Source organism: Bos javanicus, chromosome 9, assembly GCF_032452875.1.
Source record: "Bos javanicus breed banteng chromosome 9, ARS-OSU_banteng_1.0, whole genome shotgun sequence".
Lineage (NCBI taxonomy): Eukaryota > Metazoa > Chordata > Mammalia > Artiodactyla > Bovidae > Bos > Bos javanicus.
This window is the reverse complement of record NC_083876.1, coordinates 13,203,278-13,219,179: the sequence shown is the minus strand read 5'-3', so window position 1 is coordinate 13,219,179 and position 15,902 is coordinate 13,203,278. Positions and strand designations below refer to the sequence as shown.

Genomic DNA, 15,902 nt, shown 5'->3' with positions numbered 1-15,902 from the left:
GCGGAGGATCCCGAGGAAAAAAGCACCCTGGGGAAACCTGCAATTGAAGGCTGGAGGGCGGGACGGAGACGCGGACTCTTCCTCCTTGTCACTGCCAGCTTGCCACAGCTGCTGGTCCTCCAGCATGTGATCTGGTAGCTAGCTCCTTGGGCGTGGAGACAAAAAAAAAAAACAACAACAAAAACAAAAAAACACCGGACTGGGATTAACTTTGTTGCGTATGCGGAGGGAAATTATTGGATAACTCAGCGAATATTTTGAAATTGTGCGGTAAAAGTTACTGCATACATTTTTTCCCCGTATAGTTAGTTGTCTACAATGAAGTCGTAGCAGTCTAATAAGTTAGGGAACGGGTAGGCTATCCATAGATAGGCTCAAGATAGGCTATCCACAGAGCACGCTAAGGTAATTTGTCCAAAGCATTGCAGCAAATAGAAAAGGATGTATAATACTTCACAACTTATCTTCCCTGAATTTGGGAAAATTAAAATATTTTGTTATCATGCTTCTTTAAAAGAAATCAAAACTAAAGAATAAATCACTTTGCATGCATTCATTCTGTAGTTTCAAAGATGTATGCTTGAGAAACAGAGCTGAATTAGAAATTTAACTTTTCTTGACCAAGAGCAGTATAACCTTTTAACTTTGTTTTCAACATTACCAGATGGTGGCAGTAGAGGTAGCAATATTATAGCTCCATCTGGCAACTAGGTGCTTATTTTTGTGGACGCTCAGGGTAAGCACTGTACCATACTGGCGTTTTATCTGGAAATCGGACTTAGTTCCATAAACTGATCTTTTTTCATGGCATATGAATTAGATTTCTGTAATCCTCTTCTCTGAAATAATCTAGTGTGGAAATACAGAAATAAATGCCGTCATAAAGATATTCCCTAGAAACTACTATATTCTATTGCAATTGGGAAATATATATATATATATAATCAAATTTTAACTCAGATGTTAAACAGAGTAGTTGTCAGGAAATGCAGATTAAAACTGCAATGAGCCATCTTACTAAAATAGCTAATGTTAAAATAGCCAAAGATACCAAATACTGGCAAACGTATGGAATAACTAGGACTCATATTTTGCTGGTAAGAGTGTAAAATGGTACAAGTACTTTGGAAAACTGGCAGTCTATTAATATTTTAAAGTTAAACATGCAGGACCATAGTACCACACAATGTTTATAGAAGCTTTAATTCATAATATCCATAGTTAAACCTGGAAACAACCTATCCATCAATCCATCAACAAATGACTGGATAAACAAATTGGGGTATATTCACATATACTCAGTGATAAAAAATAACTACTGACACACGTGATATGGCTAAATCCCAGGCACAAAGGAAACCACCATGTTAATGTATCTTTCCATCAGTATGAAGTTCTAAACAAGTGAAACTAATCTGTAATAACAGGAAGCAGATCATTGATTGCATGGAAACTACAGGCAGGAAGGAATTGCCTGCAGAGACACTAGGGTACTTTTTGGGGTGATGGAAAAATTCTACATCTTGACTAGGGATCACAGATGTATACATCTGTCATAATTCACCAAATAGTACACTTGAAATGGGAGCATTTTATTGTGTGTAAAATATACCTCAATAAAGTAGATTAAAAAAGAAAATTTTCATTCCTTTTGGAAAATGGAATGAGATGGAAATTAAATTTGAAAACAATCCCTCCTTGATTCATGGGTTGAGTGTTCTTGTATAGATCTTAGCCCTGTTCCTCATGTCTTGAGGTGGCTGTCTTTATTATAACCACTTCCCCTCTTATTTTTACTCTATACATTACCTACAGGAGAGGAAAAGAAGATAAAAATAGCACAACACATTGTTATTTTTTGCTATTTAAAATTTAAGGGTTTTATAGAAAAGTTACAGGGTGTTGCATTAGTCAACAATATTTTAAATTAAGCTCTGTGCCTGGCATGCTATGACAAGGACAAGAGAGGAGCAATGAGAAAGACAAAGATGGGTATAACAGCTTTATAAGAGGCACCAGGGGTTACCTCGTCTTCTCGCTCAGTAGTGCCCCGGTCCTAGCTTCTGTACATCTAATAGGAGAAACAAGATGACTATTAGTTGTATTTTTATTTAAATTATGTTCTGTATGTTTACTTTGCACATTTCAGACATTGTAGGTGTTTAAAAAAAAAAAAAAAAAAACTTTTCATCCAGAATTAGCTTTTTTAGTGGTGCCTGAAGGAATAAATCTTCAGCTGACCTTAAAATCTCTCTTTCTGTATGTTTATATATGTCTTGGGCTTCCCTGGTAGCTCAGTGGGTAAAGAATCTGCCTGCAATGCAGGAGACCGCAGTTCGATTCCTGGGTCAGGAAGATCCCTTGGAGAAGGGATAGGCTACCCACTCCAGTGTTCTTGGGTTTCTCTGGTAGCTCAGCTGGTAAAGACTTTGCCTGCAATGCAGGAGACCCTGGTTCGATTCCTGGGTCGGGAAGATCCCCTAGAAAAGGGATAGGCTACCCATTCCAGTGTTCTTGGGCTTCCCTGGTGGCTCAGATGGTAAAGAATTCACCCACAATGCGGGAGACCTGGGTTGGATCCCTGGGTTGAGAAGATTCCCTGGAGGAGGGCATGGCAACTCACTCCAGTATTCTTGCCTGGAAAAGCCCTGTGGACAGAGGAGTTTGGCGGGCTACAGTCCATGGGGTCACAAAGAGTCCGACGCGACTGAGCGCAGTATGTATGTTTTACTTATCATTTATGTTTGTTTTGGAACAAGCCTATATGAAATTAGCAGTATCTTCTCTACGCTTATGTGTATAGTTTGTTTATCAGAAGAGATAACAAAAGCTGATAAAATGTTAGTTATAACGTTATACATCAGTTAAAACACCTTAGAGACTAAACTACCATCTGGTGGGCATCATTTTATATATAAACAACCAAGAGCCAAAGAGATTAAGTTCCCAAAGATTGCTGTAGCCGTGTTAAAGTCTAACCAGAGTTCTTCTAGATTTTAGTCCCATCCTCCTTCCTTGTCACAACACTGCCACCTTTGCGTTACATTTGAGAAATTCCTACTTGCAAAATGCTTAATCATTTTTGTTGACTTCACAAATTTGAAAGTTCACCAATCACTCCATCATGGATAAGAGGACATGGTTTTGTTTTATAGGTAGTGCTTCTTTATTAAGAGAGCTCAAATTAAGGTATATTTCTATAGTATTGTAAAACAGATCAACTGTTAATATATTCCCCAAAATGTTTTTAAGTGATGGGGGGAAGGAAGGCTCGATGCTGATAAACCACAGGAATGTATAGATTTTTCTGCTTAATTTAGATAGGAGGGAGGAAGGGAATTAGGCACACACATAAAATTTCCATTCCTCACACTTCTCACCAGTTGAAGGTTTATTTTTGTATGAATGAAATGTGTCTTGTATTTGATTAAATGGACTTTCAGAATACTGTTTGCACCAAAAATATATTCATTCATGTTAGGAAAAGTCAGTTTTAGATCTCCTTAGACATTTCTTTGTGTTTAAAAGCAGAACATGGATCTGGAGGCAGGGTGCCTAATTGCCAATGCTAGTTTCACTACCTAACCTAACCTCTCTGTGCCTGTAAATCAGAGAAAAATAATATACCTAACCCATAGGGCTATTGTGAGGATTAAATAAGCTAATAGAAAGTACTTGGAATAGAGTTTAGCATACAATAAATGTTAATTACTATTATTATCATCAATTAAAATTGTTTGGATTTTGCATTCCTCAGAGCAGCTGGCACCAAAAAAAAAAAGAGCCCCATTCTTCATGTCACACTCTATTGGAACTTGATTTTCTAGCTTATAATGGCACATCCTCTGCTTTATTTCATTTTTTTGTTGTTTTGTTTTTTGCCTCTACTATTCTTTTGGGACAAGAGGCAGATGGTTACATTCAAGGTTCAGTTATATAAGCTTTGTATGCTAAACTACTGCTAAGTCGCTTCAGTCGTGTCCGACTCTGTGTGACCCCATAGACGGCAGCCCACCAGGCTCCCCGTCCCTGGGATTCTCTAGGCAAGAACACTGGAGTGGGTTGCCATTTCCTTCTCCAATGCATGAAAGTGAAAAGTGAAAGTGAAGTCGCTCAGTCATATCTGACTCTTAGCGACCCCATGGACTGCAGCCCACCAGGCCCCTCTGTCCATGGGATTTTCCAGGCAAGAGTACTGGAGTGGGGTGCCATTGCCTTCTCTGAAGCTTTGTATAGTACACATAAATAGAACTTGTATGTAATTACAGTCTTAAATATAAGGTATGGAGTGCTCATAGTTAGCAACCATATTACAGGATGAAGGGAAGTGGTCTTGGGTCATGTTATGATAATCAGTGTTAACATATTAAAGTAACTGAGTCCATTTTAGCAGTTTTTTATTTTTCTCTTTCAGAGTATAGATTTAAACAAGGCCTACATTTAATGTTGTGTGTTGGTCACTCAGTCATGTCCAACTCTTTGCGACCCTATGGGCTGCAGCCCGCCAGGCTCCTCTGTCCATGAAATTCTCCATGCAAATACATTTAATATTGTTGCATATATTCTACAAATTAATATAGTCAATGCCTAACAGGAAAAAAATTAACTGAGTCCATTTTAATGGAGTTTGTTTTCATGTAAATGGATATTAATTTGGGAACTAGAAATGAATAAGGATTTATCAGGAGTGGGTTACCCATAAGACAGGCGTGGTGTGTGTGTGTGTGTGTGTGTGTGTGTGTGTGGCTCAGTCATGTCCAACTGTCTTGGCAAGTCCAACCCATGGACTTGCCAGGCTTCTCTGTCCATGGAATTCTCCAGGCAAGAATACTGGAGTGGGTTGCCATTCCCTTTTCCAGGGGATCTTCCTGACCCAGAGATTGAACCTGGTTCTTCTGCATCACAGGCAGATTCTTTACCATCTGAACCACCAGGGAAGCCCAAGACAGGCTAAGATTAGTTAAATATTTACCTTTTTTAAAAGCAAAACTTATTTTAGCCATTTAGATAAGAACTCTTTTTTAATGCAGTTTCCTGGCCAAGGGGCTCACCCATCCAAGCCCCCTCCTCTAGAAAAAGTCATCATCTTTGCATAGGTCAGTGCCCTTGACCATGAATTTTCCACCTCAGTCTCAGCCCCTCACCACCGCTCAGTATGTCCCTGCTCCTCAGCCAGGCCTGCTCATCCCCAGTGTCAAACCCTCCCACTGTGAATGGAGGCCTGGTATTCTCAGGTTTTCACCAGCCTGCACTCACCTCAGGCACCTCCTTTCTCCAACAGAAGCCTGGCCTTCTGGGCGCTCCACTCCCACTCCTTACTGCTGTTATCTTACAGCAATTGGTGGGGTCACTTCCTTCATACTCCGCACTGATGCTCCCAGACAATCACCCCTCCACTCTCAGGGCCATTCGGCTAGACCACTTTCCCCTACATGGTCTCCTCCTCTGCCCACTGCCCAGCCCTTTGCTTCATTGATCACAGGCTTTACCACCCGACACACGTCCATCTTCTCCGTTCTAATTCTCCACTGTTATCTCAAGTGACTTCTCACACACGTCGCCTCAAGTTCTCAGACTCAAACGTGTCTGATGACTTCCTTCCCCCCTCAGTCACCCCTTGGACTTCGTCAGCTCCCATAACTGCCTTAACCACAACTAGAATTCCTCCCTTCCTGCCTCTGTAACTGCTCCACTTTGACCTCTCTCTCATTCCATCTGAACTTTCCACCCACTGACTCTTCATTTATTTTTATGGAAGATTTCACAAGGATCCAGAAGTAGAGAGAAGGTGTGTCTGTTTTATCTGTTGTCAAGATAGATACCAACTTCATAGGTAGAACCGTGAACTTCCATCCAGAAACACCCCTTGGGACTTCCCTTGTAGACCACTAAGACTCTGCCCGCCAAGGCAGGGGACATGGGTTAGATTCCTGCCCCAGGAAGATTCCACATGCCTCGGGGCAACTAAGCCAGTGCAGCACAACTCCTGAGCCTGTTCTCTAGAGCCCGTGCTCCCCAACAAAAGGAGCTACCTCAGTGAGAAGCCGATGCACCACATGAAGGGTAGCCCCCACTCCCCACAGCTAGAGAAAGCCTACGTGCGGCAGTAAAAGACCCAGCACAGCCAAAAATAAGTAAATCAATAATTTTTTAAAAGATACACCTCTCGACTTTTTCATGTTCGCTCAGTCATGCCCGACTCTTTGTGACCCCATGGACTGTAGCCCGCCAGGCTCTTCTGTTCATGGAATTTTCCAGGCAAGAATACTGGAGTGAGTTACCATTTCCTCCTCCAGGGGATCTTCCCAACCCAGGGATCAAACCTGCGTCTCCTGCGTCTCCTGAATTGGCAGGTGAGTTCTTTACCAGCCGAGCCACTGGGGAAGCCACACTCTCTACTTTTAAGCCCTCTAAATATTTGTATACCAACTCTTGCAGACACTGCTCTAGGCATTGAAGGTGGGCAGCAGTGAACAACACAGCTGAAAAGCTCCTGCTTTCACTGAGCATTAGCCCTCTCCATTTTACTTGCTTCTTGAGTCAGACTCGCACTCCAGCACTTCATTTTCTTGCTTGTACTCTAAACTCCTTTGCCCTCTTGCTTTGTCACTGCATCCATCTCAGTGTGAGCTATCTGCTTACAGGCAAGTTGTGCTTCAAGGTGAAACACAAGGGCAGATTGCTTGCCCCAGTTTTGGGTGGATGTTCACTCACTCAGCAATTCTATCTGTTTCACTGGGAACTTCACACCCCCACTCTCTTCAATAGCTTCTTTTTTCAACTCTTAATTTCTCAGAAATGAGAAATAACCTGGATCCCTAACATACATGCATGCTCAGTTGCTTCAGTCATGTCCAATTCTTTGCCACCCTATGGACTGTAGCTCTCCAGGCTCCTCTGTCCATGGGATTCTCTAGTCAAGAATACTGGAGTGGGTTGCTATGCCCTCTTCCAGGGAATCTTCCTGACCCAGGGATTGAACCCACATCTCCTATGTCTCCTGCACTTCAGGCTGATTCTTTACCCACTGAGCCACCTGGGAAGCCCTAATTTCCTCAATTCCTAATATCCAGAGAAAGCATTATAATAACAACAGTTCACAGTAATTGAAGCATATTATGTGTATTCTAAATATTTTATATGTGCCACCCCAGTTAACCCTTAAAACCATTATCTAAAACACTTAGACTGATACTGAGCACATTGAGCTCAATAATTATTGCCTGTTGTTTTTGTTATTAAATTAAGAAACCAGTGTTCCACTCAGTTACTGCAGCATCATAGTCCAGCCCCATCAGGTCATCTGCTGTTTCCTGCTCCTTTTTTTAAAATTAATTTATTTTTAATTTTATTTTTTTTAATTGGAGGATGATTGTTTTACAATGTTGTATTGGTTTCTGCCTTTACGACAACGCGAATCAGTCATATATATATATATATATATATATATATATATATATATACACACACCCCTCTCCCTCTTTAGCCTCCCTCCCCCTTCCCATCCCACTTCTCGGGGTCATTACAGGATGCCATGCTGGGCTTCCTCTATTATATAGCAGTTTCCCACTAGCTATCTGTTTTCCACATGGTAGTGTATATCTGTCAATGCTACTTTCTCAAGTCGTCCTATTCATCCTGCCCTTTCCTTTCCTATTGTGTCCACAAGTTCATTCTCTACATCAGTATCTCCATTTCTTCCTTGTTAATAGGGTCATCAGTACTATTTTTCTGGATTCCATATATATGAGTTAAAATATGATATAGTTTTTTCCTCTCTCTGACCTTGTTGTTCAGTCGCTGAGTCATGTGTGACTCTTCGTGACTCCATGCACTACAGCACACCAGGCTCCTCCATCCTTCACCATCTCCCAGTTTGTTCAAATTCATGTCTGCTGAGTCAGTGATGCTCTCTAACCCTTCCTAACCTTTGCGATCCAACCCTTGCTATCTAACTGATGCTTCAGCCCTTCCAATGAATATTCAGGGTTGATTTCCTTTAGGGTTGACTGGTTTTATATCCGTGCAGTCCATGGAACTCTCAGCAATCTAGAGGGGTGGTATAGGGTGGGAGGTGGAAGGCAGGTTCAAGAGGAAGGGGACATATGGATGCCTATGGTAGATTCATGTTGATATATAGCAGAAACCAACACAATATTATAAAGCAATTGTTCTCCAATTAAAAATAAGTAAGTGTTTTTAAAAGAGTCTTCTCTAGCACCACAATTCAAAAGAATCCGTTCTTTGGCGCTCAGCCTTTTTTATGGTCCAGCTCTCCTATCTGTACATGACTACTGGAAAAAACCATAGCTTTGACTGTACGGACCTTTGTTGGCAAAGTGACACCTCTGCTTTTTAATACGCTGTCTAGGATTGTCATAGCTTTCCTTCCAAGGATCAAGCGTCTTCTAATTGCATGGCTGTAGTCACCATCTGCAGTGATTTTGGAGCCCAAGACTTACTTCACTCTGTATAACGGGTTCTAGGTTCAGCCACCTCCCTACAACTGACTCAAATTCATTCCCTTTTATGACTAATATTCCATTGTATATATGGACCACATCTTCTGTATTCATTCATCTATCAGTGGACATCTAACTGTGATCAGAAACCTTTCAACAAACAAAAGCCCAGGGCCAGATGGCTTCCTGCCCCTTTTGTGCTCACTCTTCTTGTTTCCACACTGTGCTTGCCCTGCCTTTGTTTGTATTACTCTCCCTCCTCTAGCCTGCCCATGGCTTCCTGCTTATGGATGAAGATTCAGTGTTGGGTGTTCTTTCTCCCAGAGGCCTTCCTTGACCATCCCCTACCCCACACACAGCATGTTTGCATCCCTCTTTTGTCCCGTGTTACACACTTATGTGTATTGTAGCACTGTATCTCATCGGTATGACTTTCTCCAGGGTAAATGGGAAAGGATTCTCTTTTACTGCCTGCCCTTCGGTACTTCATCTAATCTACACACAACCCAGTGAGGTGGATGGCGGTCACCTCATTTGGCAGCTGAGAAACCTCTTATTGGAAACTCTTAGCGGCCTTCCCCCAAGACACACTGCCAGTGAAAATCAGAGCTGAGATTCCATCAGCAGGTCTGCGGCTGCTAAGTCACTTCAGTCATGTCCGACTCTGTGCGACCCCATAGACAGCAGCCCACCAGGCTCCCCCATCCCTGGGATTCTCCAGGCAAAAACATGAGTGGGATGCCATTTCCTTCTCCAATGCATGAAAGTGAAAAGTGGAAGTAAAGTCGCTCAGTCGTGTCCGACCCTCAGCGACCCCATGGACTGCAGCTTACCAGGCTCCTCCATCCATGGGATTTTCCAGGCAAGAGTACTGGAGTGGGGTGCCATTGCCTTCTCCAATCAGCAGGTCTGCTTTGATCTAAATCAGCCTGTGTTCTTTCAACTACACCTACTTCACATTCCTAAGTTGAAACCATGTTTTAGAAGCTGCTGTTTGTTTTGGTGGGTGCTCCGCTCGTTATGCAAGCATGGTTTTACTTTGAATTTGATTTCTGTGTGGCGGGTGCCCAGTGAATGTACTCCCTCATTGTCATGCAAGCGCACTTTTCTTGGGCCAGTTTCAACCACTGGCCACATTCACAGGTACATTTTGCTCTGCCACCATACATTCCTTTATTCTTGTCATACTTTCTTGAAATAAAATCTTTCCAACTGATTTCTAGTCAACAGCCATTTTTTAAAACTAAGAACGATTTTTTGTAATATTTCTTAAAACCTCATAGTCAAATACTTTGTGGCTTCTGTGTTGGCGTTTTCTTTTCTGATTATTGAATGTGCCTCCCGAAGTTAAAATTGCCTGATCCGTAACCACTAGATCAGATTTTCAAGTAATTGCATGGGTAATTTGAAATCGTTTTACTCGCTTTTTCTCCACTTCCCAAACTTTTGGCACCAAGGATGGGGGAAGGGATAGTCAGGGAGTTTGGGATGGACATGTACACACTGCTATATTTAAAATGGATAACCAACAAGGACCTAATATATAGCACAGGGAACTCTGCTCAATGTCATGTGGCAGCTTGGATGGCAGGGGAGTTTGGGGGAGAATGGATACATGTATATGTATGGTAGAATCCCTTTGCTGTCCACCTGAAACTTTTAACAACATTGTTAATTGGGCTATACCCTAATACAAAATAAAAGGCTTAATTTAAAAAATAAATAAATAAATAAAACATGCCTTGTAGTTTGCAAACTGTCCTTAACTAAACAGCTACCAATTTGCTTGGGGTGGAGAGCAAGAGTATCTAGATTCAGGTGACAGAGGCAGTGTGAATAAAACTTTATAAATATAGTTTCCACAGGTCTGGATTGAACTGTGGCAGGCGGTGCCACAGTTCGAACACCAGCTCTACTCTTGAGAAAGAAATCAAGAATGCCAAATGAAAAATTTTCTGTTAAAAGATGTCAGTCTTTCACAAAGCTAAAATTAATAGCAGGTGTTAAGTGTATGAGTGCTTACAGAGGAGTGAGTTGGATTACAGTATGTTAACATACACCTAAATGCAGTTGTGCTGTCTTCATTAAGGCTTTAATCTGAATCTGTATGAAGACAATTGTACTCTGACAAATATATCCTTGTGCAAAGCTAGGTCAATGAAAATACCAGGATTCCTGAGTAGGGAACAACAGGCATATGTCTGTGTGTACTGTATTTGTATGTGTGCATACAATGCTAATATATCACTGCCAAATAAAAGCACACATATATGCTTTTATGTATATATAAATGTATGTATGTATTTAACTTGTCGTTAGCAATTGAAATAGATTTTCATATCTTTAAAAACACTCAGTGTTGGCCGAACTTATGGTGTAAAACCCTGGATTCACCACTATGTCATTGTCACTTGGGGTCAGTCACCCTTAATTCAGCTTCCTGAATTCTTATCTCCCCTCCAGTTCTGCCACTCAATAAAAGAAGAAAACCAGAGACAGTAGGTGCATACACCTATAATTAGAGGGAAAAAAATAGGTCAAACTCCTCCTGTCATATGATCTTCCTTTAACAGGTTTCTGCCACCCACTCCCTTTCCTTTTGTGTGTGCATGTGTGTGTGTGTGGTACATTCTCTTACTGTGCTTTTCACCGCGGGCCCTTTAAGCAAGACCAACTGAGCAACTGTCACAGGGGCTGCAACTGTCATAGATTCTGCAAGTTTGCTTCTGGATTCTTAAATACATATATTTCAGGAAAGGCTTAAATATTAATCATGGCTTCTGATTCAAACCCAGCCTCTGAGGATGGTTTTCAAGGTAAGAAATTGATTGTGGTGTGTGGGGGGCAGAGAGAAGGGAAGGGGGTTCATGCCCTGGCCTTAGCAGAAAGTTTTTATGCTGAGATGTGTTTATGATGAGAGATGACTACTAACCCATAGTTAGTAATGTACACGGTATGCTGAATACTCAAGGACTTATTGGCCATGTTTGAGATCGATTTTCAGCAACAGCAATGCCATTAAACCCCTTTACCTGTGTTTCTCGTATCTTGTCAGCTGACAGGGATTGGGGCTTCAGTTTTGACTCCAGAATGCAGATTTTTCTGAGCAAAGTTAATAAAACTGTTGCCTCCATATTTTAAGAAACCATCTTATAGTTCAGGCTCTCATATGTTAAATGTTTATCAAAGGTACAGATACCAGAACAAATTCTCCTTGATACATGCTTTTAGGTATACTTCATCTGATAATATTCTCAGAAAAATATTCATAATTTACTAACTTGTGTACATCTAAGAAGTGACCTTTTTAATGATTTAGACAATATGATCTAAGTTATTCTTTTCATGGAAGTTTTACCCCAAGTCTTTATTTCAGCTCCAGTGTGCTGCTCTGCTCGTTACAACCTAGCATTTTTGTCCTTTTTTGGTTTCTTCGTTCTCTACTCATTACGGGTGAATCTGAGTGTTGCCCTAGTGGACATGGTGGACTCAAACACAACTGCCAAAGATAACAGAACGTCCTACGAGTGTGCAGAGCATTCGGCTCCCATAAAAGTTCTTCGCAACCAAACGGTGAGTGCTGTGTTTTCAAGCAGACGATCTTAATCGTAAAACACTTCCAGGTAAACATATTGAAAAACATTGAATTTGTTCGTCCTACAGAAACACAAACTCTTTCTTCATGTAAACCCTGAACCATTTTCTTTTGTGTTTTCCCAGTGACTGGTTAGCTGCTGCTGCTGCACCCTGATCTGTTTGAAAAGTAACTTTTGAGTTCCCTCCATAAACATGCCATCCTTGAAGAGAATTTAGAAAAACCTGTCTGGCATACTGGGAAATTAGATTGTTTTAGATGTTGCTAAATAGTTTTTATGGGAACAATATTTAATAGCTGTACTCTTTAAAAGGTTCCTGTTGCAGGAGAACTTTTTAAATCTTATTTATTTATTTTTGGCTACACTGGGTCTTTGTTGCCGCGTGGGCTTTTCTCTCCTTGCAGCAAGTGGGGGCTCCTCTCTAGTTGCGGTGAGCAGGCTTCTCATTGCGGTGGCTTCTCTTGTTGCGGAGCACGGGCTTCAGTAGCTGTGGCACGTGGGCTCAGTAGTTGCAGTTCCCCAGACTCTGGAGTACAGGCTCAATAGTTGTGGTGCTTGGGCTTGGTTGGTTCCACGTTATGGGGGAATCTTCTTCATAGGTCAGGGATCGAGCGTGTGTCTCCTGCATTGTCTGGCTGTTTCTTTACCACTGGTCCACCAGGGAAGCCCTCTGTTAGGAGAATTTAAACAATCTCAACTACAAGGGTGAAAAATAAGAATTCATCCATTTATTTTCAAATATCTATAATTTGTCTCACCTAAGCTACTTACATCATTTTGCCCCCCTCGTATTCTAGTGGTATTGATGAGTGCTTGTTCATCATTTGTTCAGAATTGAGTTTTACACATATTAAACGTTTTATTTTGCATGGAGACAATACAGAGGGGACAGGCTGGTGTCCTTTTATAAGCATATTTTTATCCATCTTCAGTGCTCATCAAGGAGCCAGATCCCATGTTAGGTGAGTCTTCTCTGCCATTTACAGATGAGAAGACTTCCCTCTTCTCAAACAGGGAAGAGGGTTTCTGCCCCCAAACAAGCACATGTACAAAAATAATGACATCAAAAATCTTTACGTTGGACTTTGATAATGCTACTGAATACATGTTAAGGGTACATATCACCCACTTTCCCTGACTCAACCTGTAACTGCTAGATACTTCATGAAGCCCTAGAATTTCAGAGAAGCTACAGAATGGTACTGTAAACAAAGATAATTGTGGGTTTGCTTTGTATTTCTTCCTTCCGCAAATTCTTCTGATAATTCAACTACTTGAAAAGTTTTAGTCACTAATCGTGTCCGACTCTTTGCAATCCCATGGACTCTAGCCCACCAGGCTCCTCTGTCTATGGAATTCTCCAGGCCAGAATATGATGGTGGGTAGCCATTCCTTTCTCCAGGGGATCTTCCCGACCCAGAGATCAAACCAAGGTCTCCTGCATTGCAGGCAGATTCTTTAGCATCTAAGCCACCTATCTGCCTTATATGCACAATAAAAAGAAATCCTGAATGGTTCTTAACACATGGGTTAGGTTACATGGCTACGTGTACTAAAGATTCAGATACCCAGCTGTCAAATCTTCATATTCAGACTTCCCTGGTGGTGCAGTGGATAGGAATCTGCCTGCCAATTCAGGACACAGGTTCGGTCCTTTGTCCTGGAAGAGTCTACATGCCATGGAGCAAATAAGCCCGTGGGCCACAACTCCTGAGCCTGTGCTCTGCAATAAGAGAAGTCACTGTAATGAGAAGCCCATGCACCTCAGCTAGAGAGTAGCCCCTACTCGATGCAACTAGAGAAAGCCCATGCATAGCAACAAAGACCCAGCACAACCAAAAATATAAGTTAATAAAATTTTAAAATCTTCATATTCACCTTACTGTGTGTTGCTACTAGTTAAAAGGCATTTCCTACTCACATGAAGCTTCTGGCTTGGTTTAAATTCTTGCTCTATTGTACTGCTCTATATCCTTATTTAAGTGCTTGCTCTGAAATGAGGAGACATTATATTTTTGCATACTAGTAGCTAACATTAAGTGATTACTTAGTATGTGTCAGGCCTTATTTTATGTGCCTTTTCCATTTAATCTTCCCAGGTTACAAATCCAGTAAGTAATAGAGCTGGCCTTGAACCCAGTCCTAGCTCAAAAGCCTGGCTTAGCCTCTGAAGTATTCTGATCAGTAACTTTCTGGATCAGCCCTCTGCCTTTTTTGAGCCGTCTTTGTCACAAAACATCTACAATTCATCCCATAGTCTAGTTTTATAAAATAGCAAGCATGCCTGCACATTATGACTTTGAATGATTTTCCATTCACTCCTAGAAACTGCATGTCTGTATCACATTGACTCACCCACCCAAGAGGAAGTCTGCATGTTCTTCAGCCTCCATCAGTGGTTCTGGGGAGTTTCCTGGTAGTCCAATGGTTAAGACTTGGTGCTTTCACTAGTATGGCCTGGGTTCAGTCCCTGGTCGGGGAACTAAGATCTCACAGGCCTCACTGCCAAAAAACAAATAAACAGGGAAAAAAAGAACAGTGGTTCAAAATTGCATTTATATGTACCCACATGCCAGTAAAAGGAGCCATTTTATCAAGATGTTAAAAGGCTGAGTTTTTTTTAATTTTTTATTTGGTGGAAATTTTCTTTACAATGTTCTGTTGGTTTCTGCTGTACAACAATGGAAATCAGTCATAATTATATATATATCCGTAGCCTCCCTCACCTGCCCCCATCCCACCCGCTCTAGGTCATCACAGAGCGCCAGGGTGGGCTCCCTGTGTTCTGTAGTGACTTCCCACTAACTGTTTATTTTACACGAGTGTGTATATATGTCAGTGCTACCTTCTCCATTCATTCCCACCCTCACTTTCCCCTGCTGTGTCCAGAAATCCATCCACTAATTTCATCAGTACCATTTTCTAGATTCCAAATATATATGTTAATATACAATACTTGTTTTTCTCTTTCTGACTTACTTCACACTCTATAACAGGCTCTAGGTAGAAACCTCAGGCAATGTTAGTGGGAATGTAAACTGATGCAGCCATTATGGAGAAGAGTGTGGAGTATTCCTTAAAAGAAAAAAAGAGGACTAAAACTACCATATGACCCAGTAATCCCACTACTGGGCATATACCCTGAGAAAACCACAATTCTAAAAGACATATGCACCCAGTGTCCATCGTAGCACTGTTTACAACAGCCAGACGTGGAGGAAACATCCAGGTGCATTGACAGATGAATGGATAAAGCTGTGGTATGTAAACACAATGGAATGTTACTTAGCCATAAAAGACTTTTTTTTTTTTCCTATTCTTTATAGGGTAAAAAGTACCAGTGGGATGCAGAAACTCAAGGGTGGATTCTCGGGTCTTTTTTTTATGGCTACATCATCACACAAATTCCTGGAGGCTATGTTGCCAGCAGAAGTGGGGGGAAGCTGCTGCTAGGATTCGGAATCCTTGGTACTGCTGTCTTCACCCTGTTCACTCCCCTCGCTGCAGATTTCGGATTCGGAGCCCTCGTTGCACTCAGGGCACTAGAAGGGCTAGGAGAGGTATGCTTTTTTCTCTTTTATTTTTCTTCTTACCCCTTCTCACTTTCTTATCTTCTTAAAGATATCATTCTTTGGTATGAACATGAGCCCCAAAAAATGACACTGGAAGATAATAGGGATTTATTTTTTAACTAAAAACTGATTAAACCATAAAATAACATGAGTAGATTTTTGTTTGTGGTCGATGAGCTCTCCAGTGGAAGCACTCCAAAATTAAAAGCTTTACTCAAAGATCAGAGAAAACATTTTCTAGGGGACACTTCATAGCTCCCCCTGTTCCCTCC

At 41.4% G+C, this 15,902-nt stretch overlaps 1 protein-coding gene across 9 annotated transcripts in view; it reads left to right on the top strand.

Annotated features, from left to right (window-relative positions):
• The window catches only part of SLC17A5 (solute carrier family 17 member 5), a 75,446-nt gene that overhangs the window by 885 nt on the left and 58,659 nt on the right, over window positions 1-15,902 (top strand). For 3 of the 9 annotated variants that reach the window (XM_061427217.1, XM_061427215.1, XM_061427212.1), the window contains exons 2-3: window positions 11,839-12,035; window positions 15,385-15,618. In XM_061427217.1, coding sequence (XP_061283201.1) covers window positions 11,839-12,035; window positions 15,385-15,618 — 431 coding nt within the window. Of the gene's footprint in view, window positions 1-6,189; window positions 6,354-11,257; window positions 11,279-11,838; window positions 12,036-15,384; window positions 15,619-15,902 lie in introns of all 9 variants that reach the window. The other 6 variants (XM_061427213.1, XM_061427210.1, XM_061427209.1 and 3 more) reach the window with 5 other exon arrangements.